This window comes from Zalophus californianus, chromosome 8 (assembly GCF_009762305.2).
Source record: "Zalophus californianus isolate mZalCal1 chromosome 8, mZalCal1.pri.v2, whole genome shotgun sequence".
Classification (NCBI taxonomy): Eukaryota; Metazoa; Chordata; class Mammalia; order Carnivora; family Otariidae; genus Zalophus; species Zalophus californianus.
This window is the reverse complement of record NC_045602.1, coordinates 61061685-61085627: the sequence shown is the minus strand read 5'-3', so window position 1 is coordinate 61085627 and position 23943 is coordinate 61061685. Positions and strand designations below refer to the sequence as shown.

Sequence of the window (23943 nt, the reverse complement as noted above, 5' to 3'; positions counted from 1 at the left end):
TAGTTGAGATTTTCAGATAAGTTGAATTCTGAGCAGGTGAAATGCTAGTCATGAGTAACAAAAAAAAATTCATGTTTGTTTTTCTGCTACTAGGTGATCAGCTCCATAAGAAAAAGACCTATCTTGGTCACCTACATAATCTCAGGACAGAGCTCAGGCATTAAATAAATGTTAAAGGAATCTGTTGTCCCTCTCTGATCAGCCCATAATTATAATGGGTGTGCAAACCAAATACTCAGCTTGCTAGAATTATTTTAAAATCATAGTTACAAGCTTTGACTTACTGTGTGGTGTTTATGTCAAATATTGTGGTTGTGCCAAGTTCTTTGCTTCCATCCCTATTATAGAATGCATTTGAGATAAATCAAGTATTATTATTCACAAAAGAGGCTATATTTGTTGAGAGATGTACCTAATTTTCTTCAAAGTTTCTTCACAGTTAACAGAAAAATCCAATAGTATTGTTTCAAGGTCAAAGTTTTTTTTGTTTTTTGCTTTTATTAAATTGCTTTTTCTCCTATTTTACTCACATTAATACTTTAATCTGCAAAAAGCAATCACTGGTTTACATTTAATTTCTAGGCATAAAAATTAAAGACTTTGCCATAATTTGGATTTCTTTTTTTAAGCAAAGTGAATAAAATAGCTCATTATAAAAATTTTTTAATTGGTTTTGACATCTTCCACTGCGTGGATAAAGCGATTTTTTTTTTCATTTTCTGTATCAACTGTTCCTTTTATTTATGCATATTTTAGTTCGGAAAATATCAGAAGAATTTGAGTTAGATCAAAGATCATTTGACTATTCCACATACAGTTGCGATATTTAAGCTATAAACCATCTAGAACTCAAACAGATCATTTTAGTTAAATAGTGTGGTTTGTGATGAAAATATTTTACTCTGGTGTATCACTTTCTCATAAATCATGCAAGAATCTAGCTTTTCAAAGTAGGAAAGTAAACTAAAATAGAAAGTAGGAGGGTAAACCAAAAGATCCTATCTTCTCTATCCTTTTGATTCATATTAAATTTACAGACTTCTTTCTAGCTCTAAAATCATGTGTGGTAATCTTAAACATTAATATCCATTAAACAGAGGAAGTAACAAACATAATATCCTGTTGTATAGATAATTTCATTCAAGTTAATCAAGGGATATTATTCTTTGAAACTTGCACTGGGCATTATTTAAAAAATAGAAATAGTAGACACAGTTCTCATTTTCAAGGAATTTAAATATAGTTGAAGAGATAAGACATGTATTCAGGGAAAAAAGTCAGTAATAAATGTAGTATAAAAGAGGTTAAAGATAATAGTGGAGGAGCACAGAGGGGAAAGAGCTTGTTATGCAATGGGGGATCATCAGAGAAGGCTTCATGAAAAAGGTGGAACTTGAACTTTGAAAAAACCGGTGGTATTCAGATACCCAGAGAGGATGGGCAAGCATTTGAGATAGGGAGAATGGCAAGTGCAGTGGAAAGGAGACTGGATTATGTAACATGTTGGCAGTTGGAGCTTCAGAAGCGAAGATGAGGAGACGAGACAAGGCAAGAAAGATCCATGAGAGCATATTGTGGAGATTCTCAGGATCCATGGATCCTTACCTTAGTAGTCAGAGAAGAATAATGCATTAGCAAGTTTTGAGCAGAAGAGTTATATAATAGAGTAAGAACATCAAGTGAATTTTGTACAAAATGGAGTAGGAGAAAATAAGGTCAAGAAGGTAGCTTAAGATTCTATTAAAGCGTAGACTTAAGGGCATAGTAGTTGAATAGAAAGGAGGTAACATGTGAGGGATATAAGCTAAGATTTGGTAAGCCAAGAAGAATACAACTACAGGTATAGGTATTAAGGAAAATGAGGAACAGAAAGAAATCAGAAGGGATACCTGGTTTATCATAGGAAGAATATTTTGTTTTAAGCATGAATGTTGGAGTGGATCAAAATGTCTGAGTGAAAATACCTGATGGCAAGTTGGAATTGGCTCCAGAGAGAGGTAAAGGGTAGCCTTATAATTCTGGTACAGTCTAAAAAATTTCATTAAAGATGTTAGATTACCTCTCATAAGGAGGTCATGTCAGGATGACCACTTTCTTAGAGAAAGGTTGCAGAAATTCAATCAAGAAATTAAGCATATTTGTCACAAAAAATAATGGGGAAGTGGAATGAGTTAAGTGTATGATACTATAGAGAACTGAAAGTGCATTAGTTTGGTAGTTAAGAGTTCCTTGGTGACTTCAGAATGATATAGCCAAAGACACGGATGAGTAGGGTCAAGTGATAAAAAATGTTTTTCTTAAGAGAGATGTGTCCATGTACAGTAGGCTTGAATTTGTTTTCTCTTTACTCTGGGAATATTCTCATTACTTCAAGGTGCAGCCCAAAGAGCTCTGAAGTATTTCACAAATCTCAATTTCCCAAAGTTGACAAATACAGTATATATCAGTAGTATTTAGGCAATTTTTATGCTAAATAATTTCAACAATTGAATGTCACTTGTTTAATTTAATTTAATTTAATTTTAGAATCTCCCACCTTCTGTTGTGGCTACTGTTGGTGGTAAAATTTTCACGTTTGGCTCCTATAGGCTTGGAGTACACACGAAAGGTAACTGCTTTTCTGTGTTCTGATAAGAACTTTCAATAACAAGCTCTTAATTGTTATTCATAATTAGAAGTACAGAAGAAAAAAATACCCATTATCTCACTACTCAGAGCTAATCATTGTTAACATTTTCCTTTATTCATCGTACACATTTTCTTCTGTACATAATGTTTTTATATGTTTTAACAAAAATGTAATACATACTTAATATAGTCTTACTTAGAAATACTTTGATTTGCAGGAGCTGACATTGATGCACTTTGTGTAGCTCCAAGACATGTGGAGAGGTCTGATTTTTTTCAGTCTTTTTTTGAAAAATTGAAACATCAAGATGGCATTAGAAACTTAAGAGTAAGTATCCTCTGGTATGTAATATTTTGAACCCGTTAACAAAAGCTTGGGCTTATGATTGTTGAAATATTTCTTAAGAAGTTGCTGTATCTTATTAAAATAACAGATGGTTAAGAACATGGGCTTTATAGTTAATACAGATCTGGGTTTGAATCTAGAATCTACCACATATTAGCTCTTAGATTTTAAGTTACCTATTTTCTTTGAGCCTAGTTTCCTCAAAGCTGTAAGATGGAGATGTAGTGATAACTTTTTATAAGGTTTTTCTGAGGATCAATGAGATAATTGACATAAACATTGACTATAATATTTGATAAGTGGTTGATGCATATCAAATGATAGCTGTTAATATGTCTAAGATTCAATTAGTCATTCTCTTTGGGCATATCTAGCCATTCATTCAGCAAATGAAATTTCAGCACCAGTGATCTGTCAGATACTGTTCTTAGTTCCACAAATACAATAGTGAACAAGACATAGTTTATGGGAGGGAGGGATTAGGAGAACTAAACAAACATAGCTTTAATGCAATCTGAAGTGCTAGGGTAAGATGAAGTTGAAAGGATCTGCATTATTTGGGCATCTGGGAATGGAGAAGGAGGTTAAGAATTTGTTAGGTTGGGGGAGTAAGGAAAGCTCAGAAAGATGACATTTCTACTAAGTCCAAATTACATTGATTGTATTTTTTTAATGGATTAATCACGAGCTCTGATTATATTTTAATTTCCAATACTAGAGCTCTTTGTAAATAATCAGTTTTCAATTTAATCTCAACCAATAGTAAGTACCCAGGTAATAGCAGTTCTGCCTGCCAGTTTCTGATATTTTTAGGAGGATAATAAATTAGATAACCACTGTCATGACATTTTCTGTATCTTAACACAATCACAGAGTAGAAGCACTTATTTGGAATGTGAGACCAAGAACATTTTCACTTTTTAGCAAAGGTATTCACATTATTTGCAGTTAGGAAGGATAGAGAAAGGATTATACCTTTAAGGTATTATTTAGGGACGCCTGGGTGGCTCAGTCAGTTAACCGTCTGCATTCAGCTCGGTCATGATCCCAGGGTCCTGGGATGGAGTACCGCATCGGGCTCCTTGCTCAGCAGGAGGTCTGCTTCTCCCTGTGCCTGCTCTGCTTGCCGCTCCCCCTGCTTGTGCTCTCTCTCTGACAAATAAATAAATAAAATCTTTTTTAAAAATAAATAAATAAAGGATTATTTATATGTTCTAATTCTTGTCCTCTTTTGTAGGCTGTAGAAGATGCCTTTGTACCTGTTATAAAATTTGAATTTGATGGAATTGAAGTAAGTGTTTAATATTTTTTCTGACTTTGCAACTGAATTAATACATAGGGCTTTTTTCAGTTTTGTTTTTTTTTTAAATCAGACTGACAAAGACACATATTTTAAAGAATCAAATAGTTTTTAAATAGTTCCTCACCTTTCTTTCTCCTATATCTATTGACTTCTCCCTGTGGAAAATGAACCAACTTCCATCCCTACCCCATGATTTTTATATACACCTTCTTATTCCTATAATCTAAAATAATTATGTTATCATTTTGATTGGAGCAATATTCAGTGTTTACATTATTATGATCTGATAAAGTTCAAAACTGAGCACAAAGTATACTAAATTATCATTCTTTGTGGCATTTTGTTTCTTGGGAGTTAATAATTGTTTTGCATTTTGTTTGCTTGGTTTTTATCCTTAACACTAATTCAAAGTCAGTCTTTGCTAGCTGTCTGAATCTCCTCTAAATAGATTTAGATTTCTCGGGTGTTCTGTCATTATCATCTTAAAAAAATACGTGAGTCTTCTCACATGTTGGATTCCACACCGATTGCTCTCCATGAAGGATAACCAGCTGGCATCCTGGATCTTTCTTTACTATCATCCTGGGATTTCTCTTCTTTTTTGACTTAACTGTCACTCATGCACTAGCTTCCTGAGAAAGAGCACATATTTTTGAGATCCTGCATGTTTAAAAATGTCTTTATTTGGTTCTCACACCAAAATAATAGTTTGGCTGAGTATAGAGTTCTAGGTGGGAAATGTAGCTCAGAATTTTGGGCTTTGCTTCATTGTCTTCTACCTTTCATGCTGTGTTGAAAATGTGATGCCATTTTGATTTCTCGTCCTTTGTGATCTGTTTTGTCTCTTTAGACACTTAATATGATCTTTTATTCCTAGGCTTCATAGTTGTAAAATTCATGGTAATGTACTTTGGTATGTGTCTTTTCAACCAAATATGCTAGGCACTCAGTAGTCCTCTTCCACTTTGGAAATTCCTGTCCTTGCATTCTTGGAAATTGTATTGAATTCTCTTGGATTTCCTGCCTTTGTTTTCTCTCTTTTTTCTGTATATTGGACCACCACATATTTATATTTTTCTTCTGCTTGTGGGGGTTTTCTCATCTTCCAAGCTTCCTATTGTTTTCCATTTCTGCTGTCATATTTTTAATTTCTAAGAATAACTTTGTTATTTTTCTAAGTGTTCCTTTCTATTTATGTATGTATTTATTTACAGCCTCCTGTCCTTCTTTCCTGTATACAATATTTTTTATCTCTGCTTTCTTAAATCTGCTAAGTCTGTTACCACTTATCCATCTGCTTCCATAGTTTTTGCTGTTGTCTCCTTTTAGTCCCTTCGTCCTAGTGGAATATGCCTTTAAAAACAAAACTAAAACTAAATAAAAAACAGAATGAATTGTTACTGATATTTTAGTGGGGTTTCAAGAGGGAGTGAATGTAAATGTGTGTTGGATCTGCCATCTTTATCTAGAAATTCATTCATAAGATTTTGATGTTCTTTTTAATGCTTGGCATATATGCTAAAAAATTAAAATGTTTTCCCTTAATTTGCAAATTTAATTACCCTCACAAAACTTGGCAATGATTTTCCCATGTGAGATTGTCTACATAAGCTTTTTTAAGTTTTGGTAGAACTTCCCAAACTAATAATTAGAACTATACTTTTGAGGTTGGGGTGGGGGGGGCGGAGAATGGACTAGAAGGAGAAAAAGTAATATTTTTCTCTTTTTTTGCATCTTTCCAAAGATTGATCTAGTCTTTGCAAGACTGGCAATTCAAACCATATCAGATAATTTAGATCTAAGAGACGACTCTCGACTGAGAAGCCTTGATATAAGGTGTATTCGCAGCCTAAATGGTAAGCTTCTAAAAAAAAATCTCAGATATCTGCTTGAAAACAATTAGACAAAGAGATCTTTTTTGCAGAACTATTAATGGACTTTTTAAGGGATTGGATTAACTCAGTTAAAAACGATGTGATTTTCTTTATATAGATAATCTGACCACATTTAGCATTTTAAAAGACATGCATTTATTTGAAACGTTTATGTTTGTAGTAATGGTGCGCGGACTTAATGGTCTCAGGACCCCTTTGCGCTCTAAAAATTTATTGAAGACCCCAAAGATCTTCCATTTATGTGGAATCTATCAATAGATTTTAGATTTTATGTGGAATATCTGTCAATATATACCATATTAGAAATAAAAACAAAATTTTAAAGTATTTATTTCAAAATAAGAAACCCATTCTAAGTGAATATAAATAGTTTTTGTGTGAGAATGGCATTTTTTTTTGCATTTTTGCAAATCTCTTTGACTTAATGGGAGATAGCTAGATTCTCCTATCTGTTTTTTCAGTCAATTTCTTAGAATGTTTTGATTGAAGCACAGGAAGAATCTGACCTCTTAAAGATACATAATTGGAAAAGGGAGGAGAATTTTAATAGCTTTTTCAGAAAATTGTGGATATTCTTTGATAATACAGCAAAGTGACCAGTGACAATATCCTTTTTCTTTTCAACAGCTTTATTGAGGTATAATTACATGTCATAAAATTTGTTTTTAGGTGTACAATTCTGTAGTCTTTACCATATTCAGAGTTGTGCACCACAATCCAATTTTAGAACATGTTCATCATCTTCAAAAGATCCCTCTTACACATTTACAGTCATTCTCCTTTCCAACCCCCAGTCCTAGGCAGCCACTATTCTACCTTGTGTCTATAGATTTGCCTTTTCTGGACATTTCATATAAGTGAGATCATGCAATATGTGGTATTTTGTGTCTGGCTTTTTTCACTTAGCATAGTGTTTGTGAGGTTTGTCCATGTTTGTAGCATATATCAGAAGTTTGTTCCTTTTTATTGGTGAGTAAAAGTTTTTTTTTAAAGGTTAATTTGAATATCAGATCTAAAACCACATCAATTAACTTTTTATATTCTTACATTAAAATCTATGGGTCTGTCTTATTCTTTGAATGGATCTTTTACCTATACATGATTTTGTACTATCAAGGCTTAGTCATTTGGAAATTACTGGTTCACAAAGTTATTTGGATCTTCAAAATGTTAACACACATTTCATTATAAAATATCCAGGAAAATCACATTCATTAGTATCACCACCAATCTCATCAGAAAAGCCTTTACATATTGGAAAGCTCTCAGGCTTACAGTAGCAGATACTAGTTGTCCAAAATTCTAATTTTTACTGAAAGCTCAAATTTTATTATTGGTAACAAGTTTTGTCATTTGTTTTCCTTGAAATGAGGGACTCACTTTGTTCATTTTTTAGGATTCTTCTAAGTAAAAATGGTGTTCCTTAAAAAAAAACAGGTAGCTCAGGTTTCTTTAAACTTGCTCAAACATTGGATGGGCTCCTTTCCTGTTTTCTAACTTCAGATGTGTGGTGGTGAAGGTAATTGTTTAATAGTACAATTTGTTGTTAAAGCTTTGGTACTAGCAGTTTTTACCCAGCACTGCTTTTGCACCGTTAGTGCAAATGTTAACACAGTAAAGAGGCAAAGTTTTATTGTTATTATAAAAATTGGTTTGACAAACTTAAAAAAAAAAATAGGTTAACCTAGCATTCCCAAGGGTCCAAGACTGCACTTTGAGAACAAAACACTGGCTTATGGCATCTTTTGTTTTATCATTTCATTTTTATTGTACTTTCAGAGTACAACAGTAAATCCCAGTATTTGTGAAATAAGGTGTATGTTAAAGCAATAACAGTTTTATAAGTTGGGGACATTTGATTAACAGTAAAGATAAATGGTGAAGAAAGCTAAAGATACTCAGATCCATCTCTTATTTTAATATTGAATCACATTACCCATGCACTTTTTAATTCTTTAAAAGCAAAGTAATTTCTCATCTATGTGCTAAATTTCAAATACATAGAGAAAATGGCCCACATTTTATTATCTTTGATAGTTTTAGCATTTGAGAGCCTGGAAATTAGAAGGGTGTCTGAATTAACTAGATTTTGTTGCATAATGAAAAATGAATGCTTTATCTTTTTCAGGTTGTAGAGTTACTGATGAAATTTTGCATTTAGTGCCAAATAAAGAAACTTTTAGACTCACGCTAAGAGCAGTCAAATTATGGGCAAAACGTAAGTATCCCACATCTTTTAAGCTTGCATTATAAAATTACAATTTTCAGTTGCTAATGATAGGAGCACATATGGAAACTCCTGAGCCTATTAATTCTGTTGGGGATTGAGGTCCAGTAGATTTTGGAGAATCCTGTTTCTTTTTCAGGTACAGTGGTTATGGTGCTCTTACGTGTGACTCTACCTCCTTGTTCCTTGGTTGAAAACTAAAACCTCCTGACTTCCCATCTCAGGTTTTAGCCAAGCAGTCAGAATGAGTTAGAACTGGAAGAATGAAACCCTCCTTGTTCTTCACGTTCTCTGTGGGCAGGACCATCTTATTCATCTTTGTCTCCCCATTACCAGCAGCATGTAGTTTGTAGTAGGTATTCGGTAAATTTATTAAATGAAGAACCTACAGTGATAGTTTCAACTTTATTTTTATGTTATGACACTTTTCTAATAAAGCCTGGAACTAATATATATACATAGCATATGGTTCATAAAAGGCCCAATCCTGAGCTGGCACAGATCATTTTCTATTATTTGTAACTACATTTAAGTAGTGCTATACTCCTGGCACCAGGTTTTACATAGTCTAAAACCATACTCTCCAATAAAACTTTTTGTGATGATGGAAATACTTCATATCTGTGCTATCCAAAAAGTAACCATGTGACTATTGAGCACTTGAAATGTGCAACCAGGGAACTGAATTTTAAAATTAAATTACAATTTAAAATTAAACAGTATCTCAGAGAAGTAAAAGCATATGTCCACACAAAAATTTGTACACAGGGTGCCTGGGTATCTCAGAAAGTTAAGCATCTGACTCTTGATTTGGCTCAGGTCATGATGTCTGGGTCCTGGAATCAAGCCCTGCTTTGGGCTCCACACTCAGGGGAAGTCTGCTTCTCTCCCTCTGCCCCACCCCCACTCTCAGACACTATCTCTCTCAAATAAATACATCTTCAGAAAAAAATTGTGCACAGATACTCATAGCATTCTCATAATCGTCAAAAAGTAGAGACAACCTTATGTTCATAAACTGATGATACATCCATAATATGGAATATTACTTGGCAATAAAAAGGACTGAAGTAAATTCTATTTATATGAAATGTCCAACATAGGCAAATCTATAAAAGATAGAAAGAAGACTAGTGCTTGCCTAGGTCTGGGAGGATTGGGAACAAGTAGGAGGGGAGTGACGTTAAAGCTTTCTCTTTGGGGTGATGAAAGTGTTCCAGAATTGATTATGGTGGTGGTTACACAACTCGATGAATATACTAAAAGCCATGAATTTTTAACCTTTTACATGGATGAATCCTATGCTATATGAATGGTATCTCCATAAAGCTGTTACCAAAGAAAAAGCTACATGACTTGTGGCTACCATATTGGAAGTACACATCTAAAAAGATATTAGGCAAGTAGGATTTGTCCTTGGGTTCAGTTACCTTGTATAGTCAGGATAAAGTAATTTGCAAGAAAGGGATATCAATTTTTCTTTCCTTACAGATTGAATTAAATACCATGTCTTGTCAATTCTTAGATGCATATTTTACACATTGAACATATCTGAAATTGACATTTTGTATCTTTTTTTCTTGCTTAGTGGGACACAAAGTAATGCTATATTATGTAATTGAGGATCTAATAGGTTTGATGAAATATGGTAATACTTTTTTATAGATTGCTGTAAGAAATAATTTAAGGAAATGAGTATCAATGGTGTATTTTACCTTATGAAGAGGTATCCAAATTCTGCAAAATACTGAAGTTAGTCCAGCTTTACACTTGATTTTAAAATGCCCATGAGTATGATTACTAATGAAATGTTTAGTCTTCCTACTTGTAGACCCTCCAGATACCTTTTCTCTTTCCTTTCATTTCCTTCTCAACCATAGCTATTGAAAAGGGGGAAATTCCAGTTTATATCAGTAGAGCCCAGTTGGGCAGTCAGAACTGAGGCAGGGAACTGAGGTGTCTGTTTTGGCGAAGTTGGGGGATAAGATGCAGTTTATGGTTTACTAATAAAACTGTGGACCTAGCATGAAGGGATGCTTATTGATTGTATAGTGTTATTTCCAGAGGGGAAAAGTTAACTAAGCAACAGTCTTAGGAACTAAGTTATCCTGTTCCTTATAGTTGAATGTCATGGATAGTAGATCCTAACAATAATTAACAAATACATTAATTTTCTAGGACGTGGTATTTATTCCAACATGCTGGGATTCCTTGGTGGTGTCTCCTGGGCAATGCTAGTTGCAAGAACTTGCCAATTATATCCAAATGCAGCAGCTTCTACTTTAGTTCATAAGTTCTTTTTAGTTTTTTCCAAATGGTAAGTATTCATATGCATACTTTATTTACTAACTTCTGCCTTTATGTAAGTTTGTTTGGCAATTTAAGAGATACACACAGACTTTTTCTGTTGTCTTAACATTCCTTTTAAAAGTTTAAGGACATCAAATTTGAGACAATGATGAGACACCAGATGGCGCTTTCTTCTGGGTTTGGGAGGGGTCTGTAAATGTAGGCTTTTAGCTTGAGAGTGGTCGCAGTAGATTTGGCTCTGATTACTAGCTACATATAGATTAATGTCTCATATGTAAAATGGAGGTGATAATCATAGCTACTATATGGATTTATTAGTATTTTCAGTAAAGTTAGCTCTTGCTGCTATTAAATTATCAGAGATAAATCCATGAAAGCAAATAGAAGGGGAAAACTCAATTTTTTTTTTAAGATTTATCTATCTATTTTAGAGAGTGGGGGCTGGGCAGAGGGAGAGAGAGAGAAAATCTTAAGCAGGCTCCATGCCCAGCGCAGAGCCCAATGCTGGGCTCAGTCCCATGATCCTGAGATCATGACCTGAGCTGAAAACAAGAGTCAGACATTTAACTGGCTGAGGCACTGAGGTGCCCCTGGAAAATTCAGATTTAAATTAGCTACAGCTTAACAGGCTAAACAGTATTTTCCCTTTCAGAAGACACGTTTAAAATAAGCAGCTTTTTCTTTTGTATACTTCCTTCCCTTGCGCATTTGTTTTTTTCAATACCAAATACCCATCCACAATGTTTGCTCTATGAAAATTGAAAAGAGAGTCTGATGATTTTACATTCCATATAGTTTCCGCAGTGAGGTCCTATGTAAATTAATTTGCCTTATTCATGTTAGGGAGTGGCCAAATCCTGTGCTGCTGAAGCAACCAGAAGAAAGCAATTTGAATTTGCCTGTTTGGGATCCTCGGGTATGTGACTTATTATTGAAATTAAACCTTTTAGGAAAAGGACAATTCTCTAAACTGTAATCTAAAAATAATTCTTATTCCTGCTCATCTTCCTTCGTATAGCTATAGTTCTTTCCTTCTACCTGCTGTGTTTTTTGGTGCAGATGATTTGTATCTCAAATTCTGATCCAAATGTTATGTCATTAAAAATCACCCATATAAGAATAGATGAATGGGTATATCAACCAAAATGTCAGAATCCATTGTTAAAAACTGTCTTATAAGTAATTAGTTATTACTAATAAAGTGCTGAAGTATATAAAAGATTTACTTTGCAGAGCAATTTAGAGCAGACTCGTGGTTCTAAGCTAGCATAACTCTCACCTTGCATTTTAATTTGCTTTTAGAGTGAGTGCTTATTCCTCTGAGTTACCTGTGGGAAGTTACCCATTGAGCAGATGCAGAAAGGATTAAGAACCATTGGATTAATAATGCTTTTTGCAGCTATGATACTGTATTTTCCTCGTTCTAAAAGACCATTGTTTATAAGATGCACCATCAGTTTAACAGCTTTTCAGAGGAAAAAGAAACTTCTACAGAGTTGCCTTTGAATATCAGACATATCTGACTTCAGAAATAAGTGTAGCTGGGGAGAGAAAATGTACTTCTTAGAATTGAGGAAATGTAGTATTAAATTTATATTTCATATTCTTCAGACTTTTGGGGAAATGAAGTGAGGACAACTGAAATAGGAGAATAGATCAATTATTCTGCTTCTAATTTCACAGGTAAATCCATCAGATAGGTATCATCTCATGCCCATAATCACCCCTGCCTACCCACAGCAGAATTCTACGTATAATGTGTCCACCTCAACTCGAACAGTAATGGTAGAAGAATTTAAACAAGGTAAACATGTTGGCCCTTTCCCACGAATTTTTGATTTACAACAGTATTCTAAAGTGCAGTTATGCCTATTATTTCTAAAAATTCTTTCAAATATGTATGTATTCTTTCAGTAATTGGTTTTCCAAAATATAATATTAAGTCTAAAATGGAGTCAGCCCAGTCTGTTTGAAATTGATTTTTGTGTTCTTAGAAATAAATTTACTTTTTTTTTTTTTTTTACTCAAGAGTTTGGTAAGGTTAGAGGTTTGGGGGTAGAGTGATACAGGAGCTTTAACAAAATAGCCAGTCTTCAAAATCAGTCTCTCTCTTGTTTTTAATTTAGGTCTTGCAGTCACAGATGAAATCCTTCAAGGGAAATCAGACTGGTCCAAACTACTTGAGCCACCAAATTTTTTTCAAAAGTATAGGTATTTTAAATTTTGCATTTTTTGTGTGTGTGTATTTAAAGAATGTTAAACTTACAAAGTTAATATATGATGGGTAACTGTTGTCACTTATATTTCAAGTGAGGTAGAGAATAGGTTAGCAGAAATCCTAAATGATGAGTTTGTGTATTCTAGTAGTATCTAACCCAGTATTAGTGGTTTTTGTTTTTAGTGAATTGTTTTTAATTTTAGGGTCTAGAATTAATTTTGTGAAAAATCAGAGCATGTTCTAATTTTCATAAGCTGTGTGTCTGCATTGGTTCTTTTGTTCAGTAAGAGAAAGAAAGAAAAAGTAATGTTGGAAAAGCAGACCCTAACAGTGTTTCTGGCTTTTTCCCCCCCTCGCCATTGTTGCTAAAAATTCTTCATAGACATTATATAGTATTGACTGCCAGTGCATCAACAGAAGAAAACCATCTAGAGTGGTAAGACTAATATTCAAGTTGCATACTTACTTTGTGGTGATAAGATTTTTATGATGCTTTGCCATTTATAAAACATTTTATCCTTAAAATTATTAAATAATATTGGTGACTGTTGTACATGACAGTGCAGCATCAGTGTTTAAGAAATGCTGTCAAATTAATGGTTCAGATTTAGAAGTAACATAAAATAAGGGTATATGTATATTCTTTGCCTTTTGCCACTTCTCAGATTTACACAAAATTGTGAGGCATTTTGAATGATTCTGATACCTAGCCTCTTACAGAATTTTCCATCCTTGCCATCATGTTTCCCCATCAAAACTAGAAGGAAAAGACATTTTTTATATTCTTTTAATTTAGGAGAGTAGTGGCATAAAAGCTTCTGTCAGCAGATAAGAGAGGTCTTTTTGGTCAAGGAGCAATGCATTCTTTATAGTAAATCCAAATTCATTGCCTCTGCCTCCAGTGTACTGATGTCCCTAACTATCAGGCAGAAGCTGTTAGGCCACCAGAAATGGTTGTGCTTTCCTCAGGTCTGACCTCCAGAAAGGGAAAACACAATACTGTCTTATTTTCACTTCCAAAGTTTAGTGCTTATTATTTTATTGATAATTAAAGAGACACTGAAAAAAATCCTGTCACTAAAACAGAATATTTCATTTGTAGGGGCACCTGGGTGGCTTAGTTGGTTAAGCATCTGACTCTTGGTTTTGGCTCAGGTCATGATCTCAGAGTCCTGGGATCAAGCCCCTCATTGGGCGGGCTCCATGCTCAGTGTGGAGTCTGCTTATTCCCTCTCCCTCTCTTTCTCCCCCACTGACACATGGGTGCTCTCACTCTCTTTCGCTCTCAATAAATAAAATCTTAAAAAAAGAATATTTCATTTGTCTAGATTGGAAATCGGGAAACTATGGTCTGGGCCAAATCTAAGTTTGCCACATGTTTTTAAAAATAAAGTTTTATTGAGGGGACACCTGGCTGGCTCAGTCCAACAAGCATGTGACTCTTGATCTTGGGGTTGTGAGTTTGAGCCCCACGTTAGGTATAGAGATTACTAAAAAAAAAAACTAAAAAATTTTTAAATAAAAGTTTTCTTGAAATACAGTCATGCTCACTCATGTATATTGTCTGGCCTCTTTCCTGCTATATGGCAGAGTTGAATAGTTGCAACAGAAACTGGCCCACAAAGCCTAAAATATTTACTGTCTGGCCCTTGATAGAAAAAGTTTGCCAACTTCTTATTTAGATAACACTGAGCAGTAACTCGGTGTTCCATATATGTGCTGTTGAAGCACACACAATTATAATATGTAAGCGTTTTCAAGTGTTTGAATAATGTAAAAATGTCCTTGTAGTTATTCTAATTAATGAAATCATTGTAAGTTAATAAAATAGCTGACAGTAGTCACATTTCTTAGAAAACAGAGTTGCAGAAACCTGATGAAACTTTCATGTTTTAGTCGTATCTGATCTGAATTTACTGAAACTTTTTTAAATGCAATATCTAGTACCAATTTTATGAAAATATGAGCATGTTTATTATGAATTAGGTGCTAGATATTAGTGCTTTTTTTTTCCCCACGTTATTTAAACATATCTTAGCCTTAGCGTATAGACATAAGATTTGAAAATGAAAGAACCCAATTAACCAACAGTTTTTGTTCATGCTCAAATCATGACTATTTTATGGTCTTAATAGGCAGGATAGTTTAGATCAGGAATTCACTAAATAGAACAGTTCTTTTAAATGAGGGGAAGGAGGAAACACAGAAATTGACTTACGTAACTTGTCATTTACTTAAATGGTATTTTAAACAGTCACTAATATATTGGACTAAATATTTTAAATGAACATGTAAGGCATCATACCTAATATGCCTTTTGGGTTACTTAGATGTAGTTTCCAAATTTAATATGGAAAAATTTTGTTCACTGTTCTATTTCAGGGTTGGATTAGTAGAATCTAAAATTCGTGTGCTTGTTGGAAACTTGGAACGAAATGAATTTATTACTCTTGCCCATGTAAATCCCCAGTCATTCCCAGGAAATAAGGAACATCATAAAGAGTAAGTTAATTATTGATGAATATTATATTTCTTAAATAATGTTATTTGACAGTATGCATTGTTTAAGATTATTTGAGCATGAGCGGTCATGTATTAAAACTAGTACATACTGTGTTGGTAGCCCACAGAGCCCAGCAGAAACTCCATCACAAAATTTGGAGCATCTTTAAGTAGATTTTTAGTAGGTTGTTTACAAAGCCATTTAATCCTCTTTGTAACAACACATGATAACTGATCAGTGCTCTTGTCAGTTTTAAGAATTTAGCCAAACCATTGCAGTTTGTATTTATGCTTTCATAGAAGCCAAGTTTGAACTACCAAATGATATCTGTAAAATTGTAAAAAAAGTTAATGGAAACTTAAAATTTTTATTTTATAGCAACAATTACGTATCAATGTGGTTCCTTGGAATAATTTTTCGGAGAGTAGAAAATGCAGAAAGTGTTAACATAGACTTGACCTATGACATACAGTCGTTTACTGACACAGGTAAGACTTCGTCATCATGGAGCCAGTGGTTCTCAACCTCGGCTGTAACATGGTATCATCTGCCATGGATCTGGCTGGCTCTATTTTTCAGTTGGTTAAATGAATATGGTACATTCATATTATGAAAACCTATGCTGCTATTTAAAAAAGTAAAGGCATGGTGAAACCATCTCTAAGACATTAAGTGGAGGGAAAGTTGCAGAACAGTATGTATAGTGCACTACCATTTCTATAAATAAGTAAAAAAAATACATGTATATGTGTGCATGTTTGCTTATAAATACATTCTTTGGAAGACTATATAGTTTTAAAAAAAGAAGCTGGCAGAACTGGTTGCTCTTAGGTCAAGGAACCAGGTGTGTCTAGGGGATGGGGCGAGGAGACTTCACTCAGTGCCCTTCAACTGTTTTGAGTTTTGTACCAAATGATGATATTATTTTAAAATAGACGAATAAAGAAACCTATACAGGTGATTTTTATTTTCATCGTGCACAGATAGCACAATCATAAAGATGACTTGGCTTTTACATTTTTTTACATGTACTAACAGTACAGCTTGCTGGTTACGTTTCAGAATCAGTGAAAGAGTGTCTTTCACATCTAGCTCCCTAATGACACCTTTCTGGAATATCTTAATGTATCTGTTATAAATTTGGAGTTGTCTTAATCTGGAATAGTGTATATTCATACTATTAATATTTTTGGCTTGGCTCTTCTGAGTTTTCTAAATTCTTCTAAACTAGCTTTCACATTTATCATGAAAATGCAGATTCCTGTACATCACGTCAGCACCAGTGAATCCCCCACTCTGGGAGAGGAGCCAGAGAATCTGCAAGTTGAACAAGTACTCCTGGTGATGCTTCTATAAGCAATCTGGAATGAAAACATAAATTTTTCCATTCTAATTTGGGCTCATTTTTCCAAAAGCAGGAGGTTGGGAAGCTCTATTATAGATTTATAGAATATTCTTCTCTAGATAAAGATACTGAGACCCCCAAGAGATTAGATAATTTACCACATGTCACAGTAGTTACTGGGCAAAAGAAGCTTCTTATCTGTGTCTTCATAAGCTTTTAATCTAATTTGGTACTCACAGTTGAACATTAAATAATTTGTGTGTTAATAAAACTTTCTTACAAGATGTGAAAAGCACTAGTAGGGACTCTAGGGCTGTGTGTATTTCAATCTCAGCAAGTTGTTCGGGGCTGTTGTGCATCATTTCCCCACCTGTACAGTAAGGAAGTATTTCTAGATAGTTCCTAATGGTCTGACATTCTATGATTAGTGTAGTAAAAGAAGCTTCGTGGAGAAGAGCTCAAATTGCATCTTGGATATTTAGTATAAGGATTAGTTTAGACTTGGGTAAGTAATTATGAGAAAGATTGCCTTTTGGGAAAATAACAGAAAACAGGATTTGGAAAAAACTTTTTTCATGCATTTATTTTGTTAATGAGATTGAATTATTAGAAAATCTTAGAAGTTGGATATGAGAAAACTAGTTGGTACTTATTTTTTTAAGATTTTATTTCTCTAGAGAGCGAGCGAGCTCGCATGCATATGCACACTAGCAGGGAGGGGGTAGGGAGAGAGAATCTTAAGCAGGCTCCACACCTGACACGGGCTTGATCTCATGACCCTGAGATCATGACCCGAGCTGAAACCAAGAGTCGGATGCTTAACCAACTGAGCCATCCAGGCACCCCTAAATGTTACTTAAATAGGATTGTGACATGGTGAAAATGTTTGAGAAATAGTTGTTCTATAAGCAGGATTGGTGTATGTGTTTGTGAGATTATGGGGAGATACCAAATGTATGCATTTTAGAGAAAGAAAACAGACCTCCCAGTTCAGGAAGAAGTTGCCCATTTAACATATTAACATTGTTACAGTGTACAGACAGGCAAATAATATAAACATGCTAAAGGAAGGAATGAAAATTGAAGCAACTCATGTTAAAAAAAAGCAACTTCATCACTACCTTCCAGCAGAGATTCTTCAGAAGAAGAAAAAGGTGAGTTTATAATCTTAACTCTCCAGTGTATGGTTCCATTCAGACGCAGGATCCTGGGACCAGATTTGCACTTTTAACAGCTCCCAAACCTATTGAGTAAAAAGGAAAGAAAGATACAATTCAATCTAGAACTAAAATCTCCCCTTCATTAATCACAAAAGATAATTTATTTTATGTACTTCAGAATTGAAACCAGTAATTATTTTCATTTGCTTTTTGAAATCCTAACTGCTTTCCCCCTCTTTCAGCAAAGTCTTTCTGATGTTAGTCGAAGTTCAAGTGGACCACAGTCCAAAAGATCATCTCTAGATAGCAATTGTTTGGATAGCTCCAGGGACACTGATAATGGAACACCTTTTAATTCCCCAGTGTCTACAAACAAACCTTCCAAGCCGGACATTCCTCCTTCAGGAGAAATAGAAAGGTCTGTATTTCAGAATTTTCTTTTCATTCTTCAGTTTGGGGATGATGTAAACTTTTCTGTACCTTAGCTTAATTATTAATATATTTTATTTTACCAGTTGCTAGTCATTTGAAATACTTGACAATTTGTTATAATCCTGTGGGACATGGGATAGGCTTATGAAGATGTAGGATTAGATCAGTACACAGAAATGGACAGGCTTTCTCTTTTCTCACTTTTTACTCGGTCCTCTGCCGTTCTTCCCCTTTTGTCTTCCTTCAATGAAACGTTAAAAGTAGGAGCACTTGAAAGAAATAATCCTGAATGTTAAGAGTGTTTTTAAATAAGTAACGCAAATTACTAATGATAATTCAAAACTTCTAATAGGAATAATGCTGAGCCTGCTGCTGTCATTGTAGAAAAGCCACTGAGTGTCCCACCAGCACAAGGACTATCTATCCCAGTCATTGGTGCAAGTAGGTATCTGCACTTTCGTTAGTAATGATTTTACTACGTATACATTTAATTACTAGAATTTTTCTTTCCTTTTCAGAAGTTGATTCTGCAGTAAAAGCTGTATCACCCCCAGCTGTGTGCACCATTCCTACTGTAGTAGGACGAAATGTCATTCCTAGAATCCCAACACCACACAACCCTGCCCAGGGACAACCACACCTTAATGGAATGTCAGCTAAGAATGTTACACACAAGAGATCCCATTCCCCATCCATAGATGGGTCTTCTAAGAGGTTGAAAGACATAGAAAAGGTAAAGCTACAACCTTAGTGGTAATTCTGTAGTTCTTTTTTTTTTTTAAGTTAAACTAGCACTAAAGAAATTAACAATTCTGCATAGCTGTCTTAGTGCTCCTTTAGGATTTGACTGTTTAAAAAGAAAATTTGCCCAAACCCTGAAGGAATAATACTGATTGTTCATCCTAAATTCAAATCAGTAACAGATCTGAAAATTTGAATGATTGGTCTAAGTTTCTCCTTGACTTACAGAAGTCATTATTGGTAACTAATCATATTTATTATGTGTTATAATGTTGATGTCTTCTGCCTCCAGTAGGTGGTGGTAAGACTACTTTGTTATCATCTGAATTGATTTAACCAAAAAGATCACTCCAATTGTAGAAGTTAATGGTGGCAGCTGAATTTAGTCTAAATTCTTTTCCCTCACCAACCCATGTTTGCAATAGTTTTGATGAAAGCCTTATCACTAGTTTCTAAGCTTATATAGATTGTATGGTTTTTATAGGTAATAATAGCAATTCATTTTAATGTTTATATTCTAGTTTATTCGACTTGAATCAACATTTAAGGAATCACGTGCTCCTGAAGACAGAAAAAGAAAAGCAATGGTAAATATATTAATAGTGTGCCTCAAAATATTGCTTTAAAAGAGCCATGTATCAGGAAAAGTACTGTATTTGAAAGTGGATCAGATTAGATAGGTCTGTGAAGTTTGGGTTGTGTGGGTTTTTTTGTTTTGTTTTGTTTTGTTTTTTAAAGATTTTATTTATTTGAGAGAGAGAGAATGAGAGATAGAGAGCCTGAGAGGGAAGAGGGTCAGAGGGAGAAGCAGACTCCCTGCTGAGCAGGGAGCCCGATGCGGGACTCGATCCCGGGCCTCCAGGATCATGACCTGAGTCGAAGGCAGTCGCCCAACCAACTGAGCCACCCAGGCGCCCTGGGTTGTTTTGTTTTGTGTCGAAATAAGCGTACAAAGGAAAGAAAGTTTTCATTTGTATATAATTCTGTTTTTAGGATGCTATTGGAGGAGAATGTATGCCTATTCCAACTATTGATACATCACGCAAGAAGGTAACAAAGTCTTATTCATAGGTGATTTACAGGTACAAAAAGTGTAAGATCCTTGCACTGAGTGAAAGAACAGGATAAGATTTTGTCCCTGTCCTCAAAGACCAGCAATATAGTTGGGAGTTGGGGTAGAAATAGCAGTGTCTGGTCATTAAATATATGTACCTCAGAAGGGAGGAAAAGAGGAAGTAGTTTAAGACTTCACTACTTATTCAGATTATGTTCAGCCTTTGTTTATTTTTAAAGAAATTTAGTGCTCAGCACAGTAATTTCTTACCAACACTTGATAGTCTCTTTTTGTTGTACACCACTGCTTACTATCAAAACTTAGGCTTGGTACTTATTAATATTTTGGAAGAGCCAAATGTTTCGGTATTCATAGTAAGACCTTTAAAACATGAGCTAAAGAGCCCCTAAATCTCAATTTAAAAATTTATTTTTCAAAGAATTACCACTGAAACTAATAATATGGTATTATTAAGCATGGGAAGTTAATAAGCAGGTGCTCAAAAATCAGTCTTGTGTATATATATCAAAGACAGCCCTTCTCTGAGAGTTTACATGGCTTGTTTTAACCCCCTGTTAAAGAATAAAGTACTTGTCACAATCAGCTGTCACACTGCCAGGTTCCTCACAATGTACTGGCCATTTTAAAAACAAATAGAAAGTATCATACTTTCTATTAGTTGTAGAAGTCATAAAATTTCTTTTAACATAAAGAGTGGTTTACAAAAAATATGGGTGTATAAACTATAAATGATAATGGAAGAAAAAAGTTTGATATGGATATTAAGTACAAAAGCATGAAATGACATGCCTGGGTCTGGCTTTAAAATATTTCAAGTATAAAGGACAAGAATATAAACCTAACAAATGTAGCAAAATTTTAATAATGTCTTGGTTGTGGCACTGAAGTCTTCATTGTCCTATTCTCTACTTTTATGTGTCTGAAATTTTTCATGTGTTTTGAATGGCCGTGGGTAGGATACAGGTTTAGCTAAGGTAACACGGGAGGGTAATTAACTCCGCACACTGCTGCCATCACACACCTGTCTGTAGTTTAGAGCTCAGCATTTGCCTTCACTATAGAGTCCTCTTTAGTATCCTCAGAAACCCTCATCTAGACACCCCTGAATTTCACCATCACTGAAAAAAACTGGTCTGGGTACAAAGTCAGTTTTCCTGAAAAAAGTATCTCACAAGTGGGGTTTACAGTGTTCTTCTCCATGAATGTATTACAGAAACTAAATGGATATCCAGTTTTCCTCTGTACCACATCCATTTTTCACTTAGCACTCCAAGAGTTTCCTGCTTAGTGACCCTGCTCTTCCTACTTCTTTTTACCATTGCCTTTGAGGAGGACTATGTTCTTTTGCATTTCTCAATCCAGAAGTGGCAAGTAATTTAACAAAGTCCTTTTTCCTATACATACACTTCTCCCACTTGGACCTTTTCCCTGTACCTCTGCTTCTCACCTCCAACTGTATAAAAAAGTCCCCAAAAGAAGGAAATGTCTGTGAACATTGGAAGAAAATATCTAACACATGTGAGTGTCTAAGAGCTTAAGGGATTTGGAGGAAAACTCAGTTTGTGACTGATTTACTAGTTGGGACTTGATAATATATATTTGCTTTTCCTTCTTTGTTTCTACTCCTTTTTAATAGAGACTACCCAGTAAAGAACTACCAGATTCATCATCTCCAGTTCCAGCAAATAACATCCGAGTCATCAAAAATTCCATTCGACTGACCCTTAATCGGTAAAAGCAGTGCCTCCTTACTTAAGTGAATATGCAATCATTTAGTGGCATAGATGCAGCCACTCTTTAAAATAGAAGTGGCTGTCGTACATAAGATGAGGTGAAAGTTTCAGTCATCGGACTAACGACCTTGAAGTGGTTTTTGAACTCTCACACTTTGACCTGCAGATGCCGTAGCATTCTCTCATTGATTGCTACGTACACGTCTGTGAGGATCACCTGCTATCAAATTGTCATCTGCAGTATTAACGGCTTTGCGTTGGAGGTTTTACTGCCTTAACTTTCGATGCTTGTTTCTCTGTTGTGGGAACCAGTTCTTGGCTCTTTGGACACGGATAAAACAAGTCCTGAACTTTTTTTTTTTTTAAGTCTTATGTTATAATCATTGTATAGAACTGAAAAAGTTGAAAACACACAAAAAAAATTGTCTTGTAATTTTTCAAATGTTAACACATTTACTTTAGCATTGAAGCCACTTTGTGAAACCTGAGATAAATGAATGTGAGGTATCTTTTCTGCTTTCCTCATTTGTGTAGATGTACTTATTGTCTATTCTGTTGTTTTAAATTATTTTTTTCCAGAATGGCACATGGAATATTTAAATTTTTATTTTTTTGTGCCTTTCTGTCCAAATGTTGCATAGTTACCAGGGAGGATTAGTCCAGTGATTACATAAGAGTTGGGCACCATAAATTCTCTATATTTTGCCTCCCATGGAGGCCTTTGAAATGCATCTTTATTAAGAATCAAAATATAACCAAGATACTGAAAGTCAGTATGTGAATGGTGAAATTGTTACATATCCTAGCTCATGCCATTCTTGTTAGTTGACTGGTATTTTTTACTGAGGAGCAATTCATTCCAGCACCAACAATAAGATACCTTGAAGTATGGCAAACTTGTATTTTTGAGGTGTAAAATTAACTTGGCATGGTAATTCTTGGCCATTACTTACCCCACAACTTCAAACAGTTCATGGACTAGGCATGCAGAAATAAGCAGTGGATTTTACTGAAACCTAAAGGCATTTTTGAATGACATTGTTACCAACCATTAATTGGCTCAGGACCTTTGTAACTTTTATTTAACTATATGAGTTGTCTTTTTTTACACTGCTTTTTTCAATGCATTTCTTAATATTTTTTAAGTTTCATGAATGCATGCTCAGTTTATTAAAATCCATAACCATGTAATTCTTGTAATATGTTGATTCAGTGTTTTGTAAATGAAGTCGTATGTATTTTCAGAGTATTTTTGTATGTACTGTAAGATACCATCTTTTCAAAGAGAAAACTTTAAAACCTTTACTGTCTCTCTTTAGTCTAATTTTTTAAATGTGGATTATGCTTGAATTATTCTTAAAATGAAAATGTATAGATTGGACAGCCAGGAGTGCTAGTATTTATTACCTTCTTCAGCTTTTCACTCAGCAATTTAGTAGGTTCTGGTAGGAAAAACACAAAATGGTACATTTGAATAGTGCAGGGAAAATACTTGGTTGTATATTTTATAGGACTCATTGGGACTCATTTAGCCCAAGGAATAACAGTCCATACTCTCTTGCGAGCCCCTTACCACCAAGTTGAAATGCTTGGAATTCTGTCAGAGAGCAGTATCCTTCACCCATGCCTGTTCCCTGATCCCTAGGTTTCCGAAATGGAAATTCTAGCATTTAACTCTTACAAAGGAAAACTTAGAAGAGCAAGGAAAAAGTAATGATTGTCCCATTATTCACTTTTTACATAGCAAAAAACAAGAATGAAATCCTATAAACCAAGTTGTAGCTCGGTTGGAAAGCTCTTTTGGCTCTTTTCCTTTATTCAGATATTCCAAGACTTGTTCTATAAATACTCTTCAAGCAAAAGTAAATGATTATGAAAGGACTAAATAACTGTCACCTGACTTCAGACTTTGAAAAATTCTTAAGATTTGAGTAAATTTTATATATGTGATATGTTTGCATTTCTGTGTTTAATAACCTACCTATTTTCCCCTTCGATTATCAGTCTTCAGGGTCTCTAAGAATTCT

General features: G+C 34.5%; 1 protein-coding gene across 4 annotated transcripts in view; it reads left to right on the top strand.

Annotated features, from left to right (window-relative positions):
• Window positions 1-23219, top strand: part of PAPOLG (poly(A) polymerase gamma) — a 29534-nt gene extending 6315 nt beyond the window's left edge. Inside the window, exons 4-22 of one of the 4 annotated variants that reach the window (XM_027621858.1) lie at window positions 2527-2608; window positions 2847-2956; window positions 4212-4265; window positions 6022-6133; window positions 8301-8390; window positions 10578-10716; window positions 11553-11625; window positions 12393-12513; window positions 12836-12920; window positions 13310-13363; window positions 15310-15429; window positions 15809-15918; window positions 17808-17929; window positions 18178-18353; window positions 18720-18808; window positions 18886-19100; window positions 19630-19695; window positions 20102-20158; window positions 21820-23219. In XM_027621858.1, the coding sequence (XP_027477659.1) occupies window positions 2527-2608; window positions 2847-2956; window positions 4212-4265; window positions 6022-6133; window positions 8301-8390; window positions 10578-10716; window positions 11553-11625; window positions 12393-12513; window positions 12836-12920; window positions 13310-13363; window positions 15310-15429; window positions 15809-15918; window positions 17808-17929; window positions 18178-18353; window positions 18720-18808; window positions 18886-19100; window positions 19630-19695; window positions 20102-20158; window positions 21820-21918 (1974 nt within the window). In that variant the 3' untranslated portion in view covers window positions 21919-23219. Of the gene's footprint in view, window positions 1-2526; window positions 2609-2846; window positions 2957-4211; window positions 4266-6021; window positions 6134-8300; window positions 8391-10577; window positions 10717-11552; window positions 11626-12392; window positions 12514-12835; window positions 12921-13309; window positions 13364-15309; window positions 15430-15808; window positions 15919-16687; window positions 16839-17807; window positions 17930-18177; window positions 18354-18719; window positions 18809-18885; window positions 19101-19629; window positions 19696-20101; window positions 20159-21819 lie in introns of those variants that run through there. The other 3 variants (XM_027621859.1, XR_003524632.1, XM_027621860.1) reach the window with 3 other exon arrangements.
• Window positions 23220-23943: the final 724 nt, after the last annotated feature.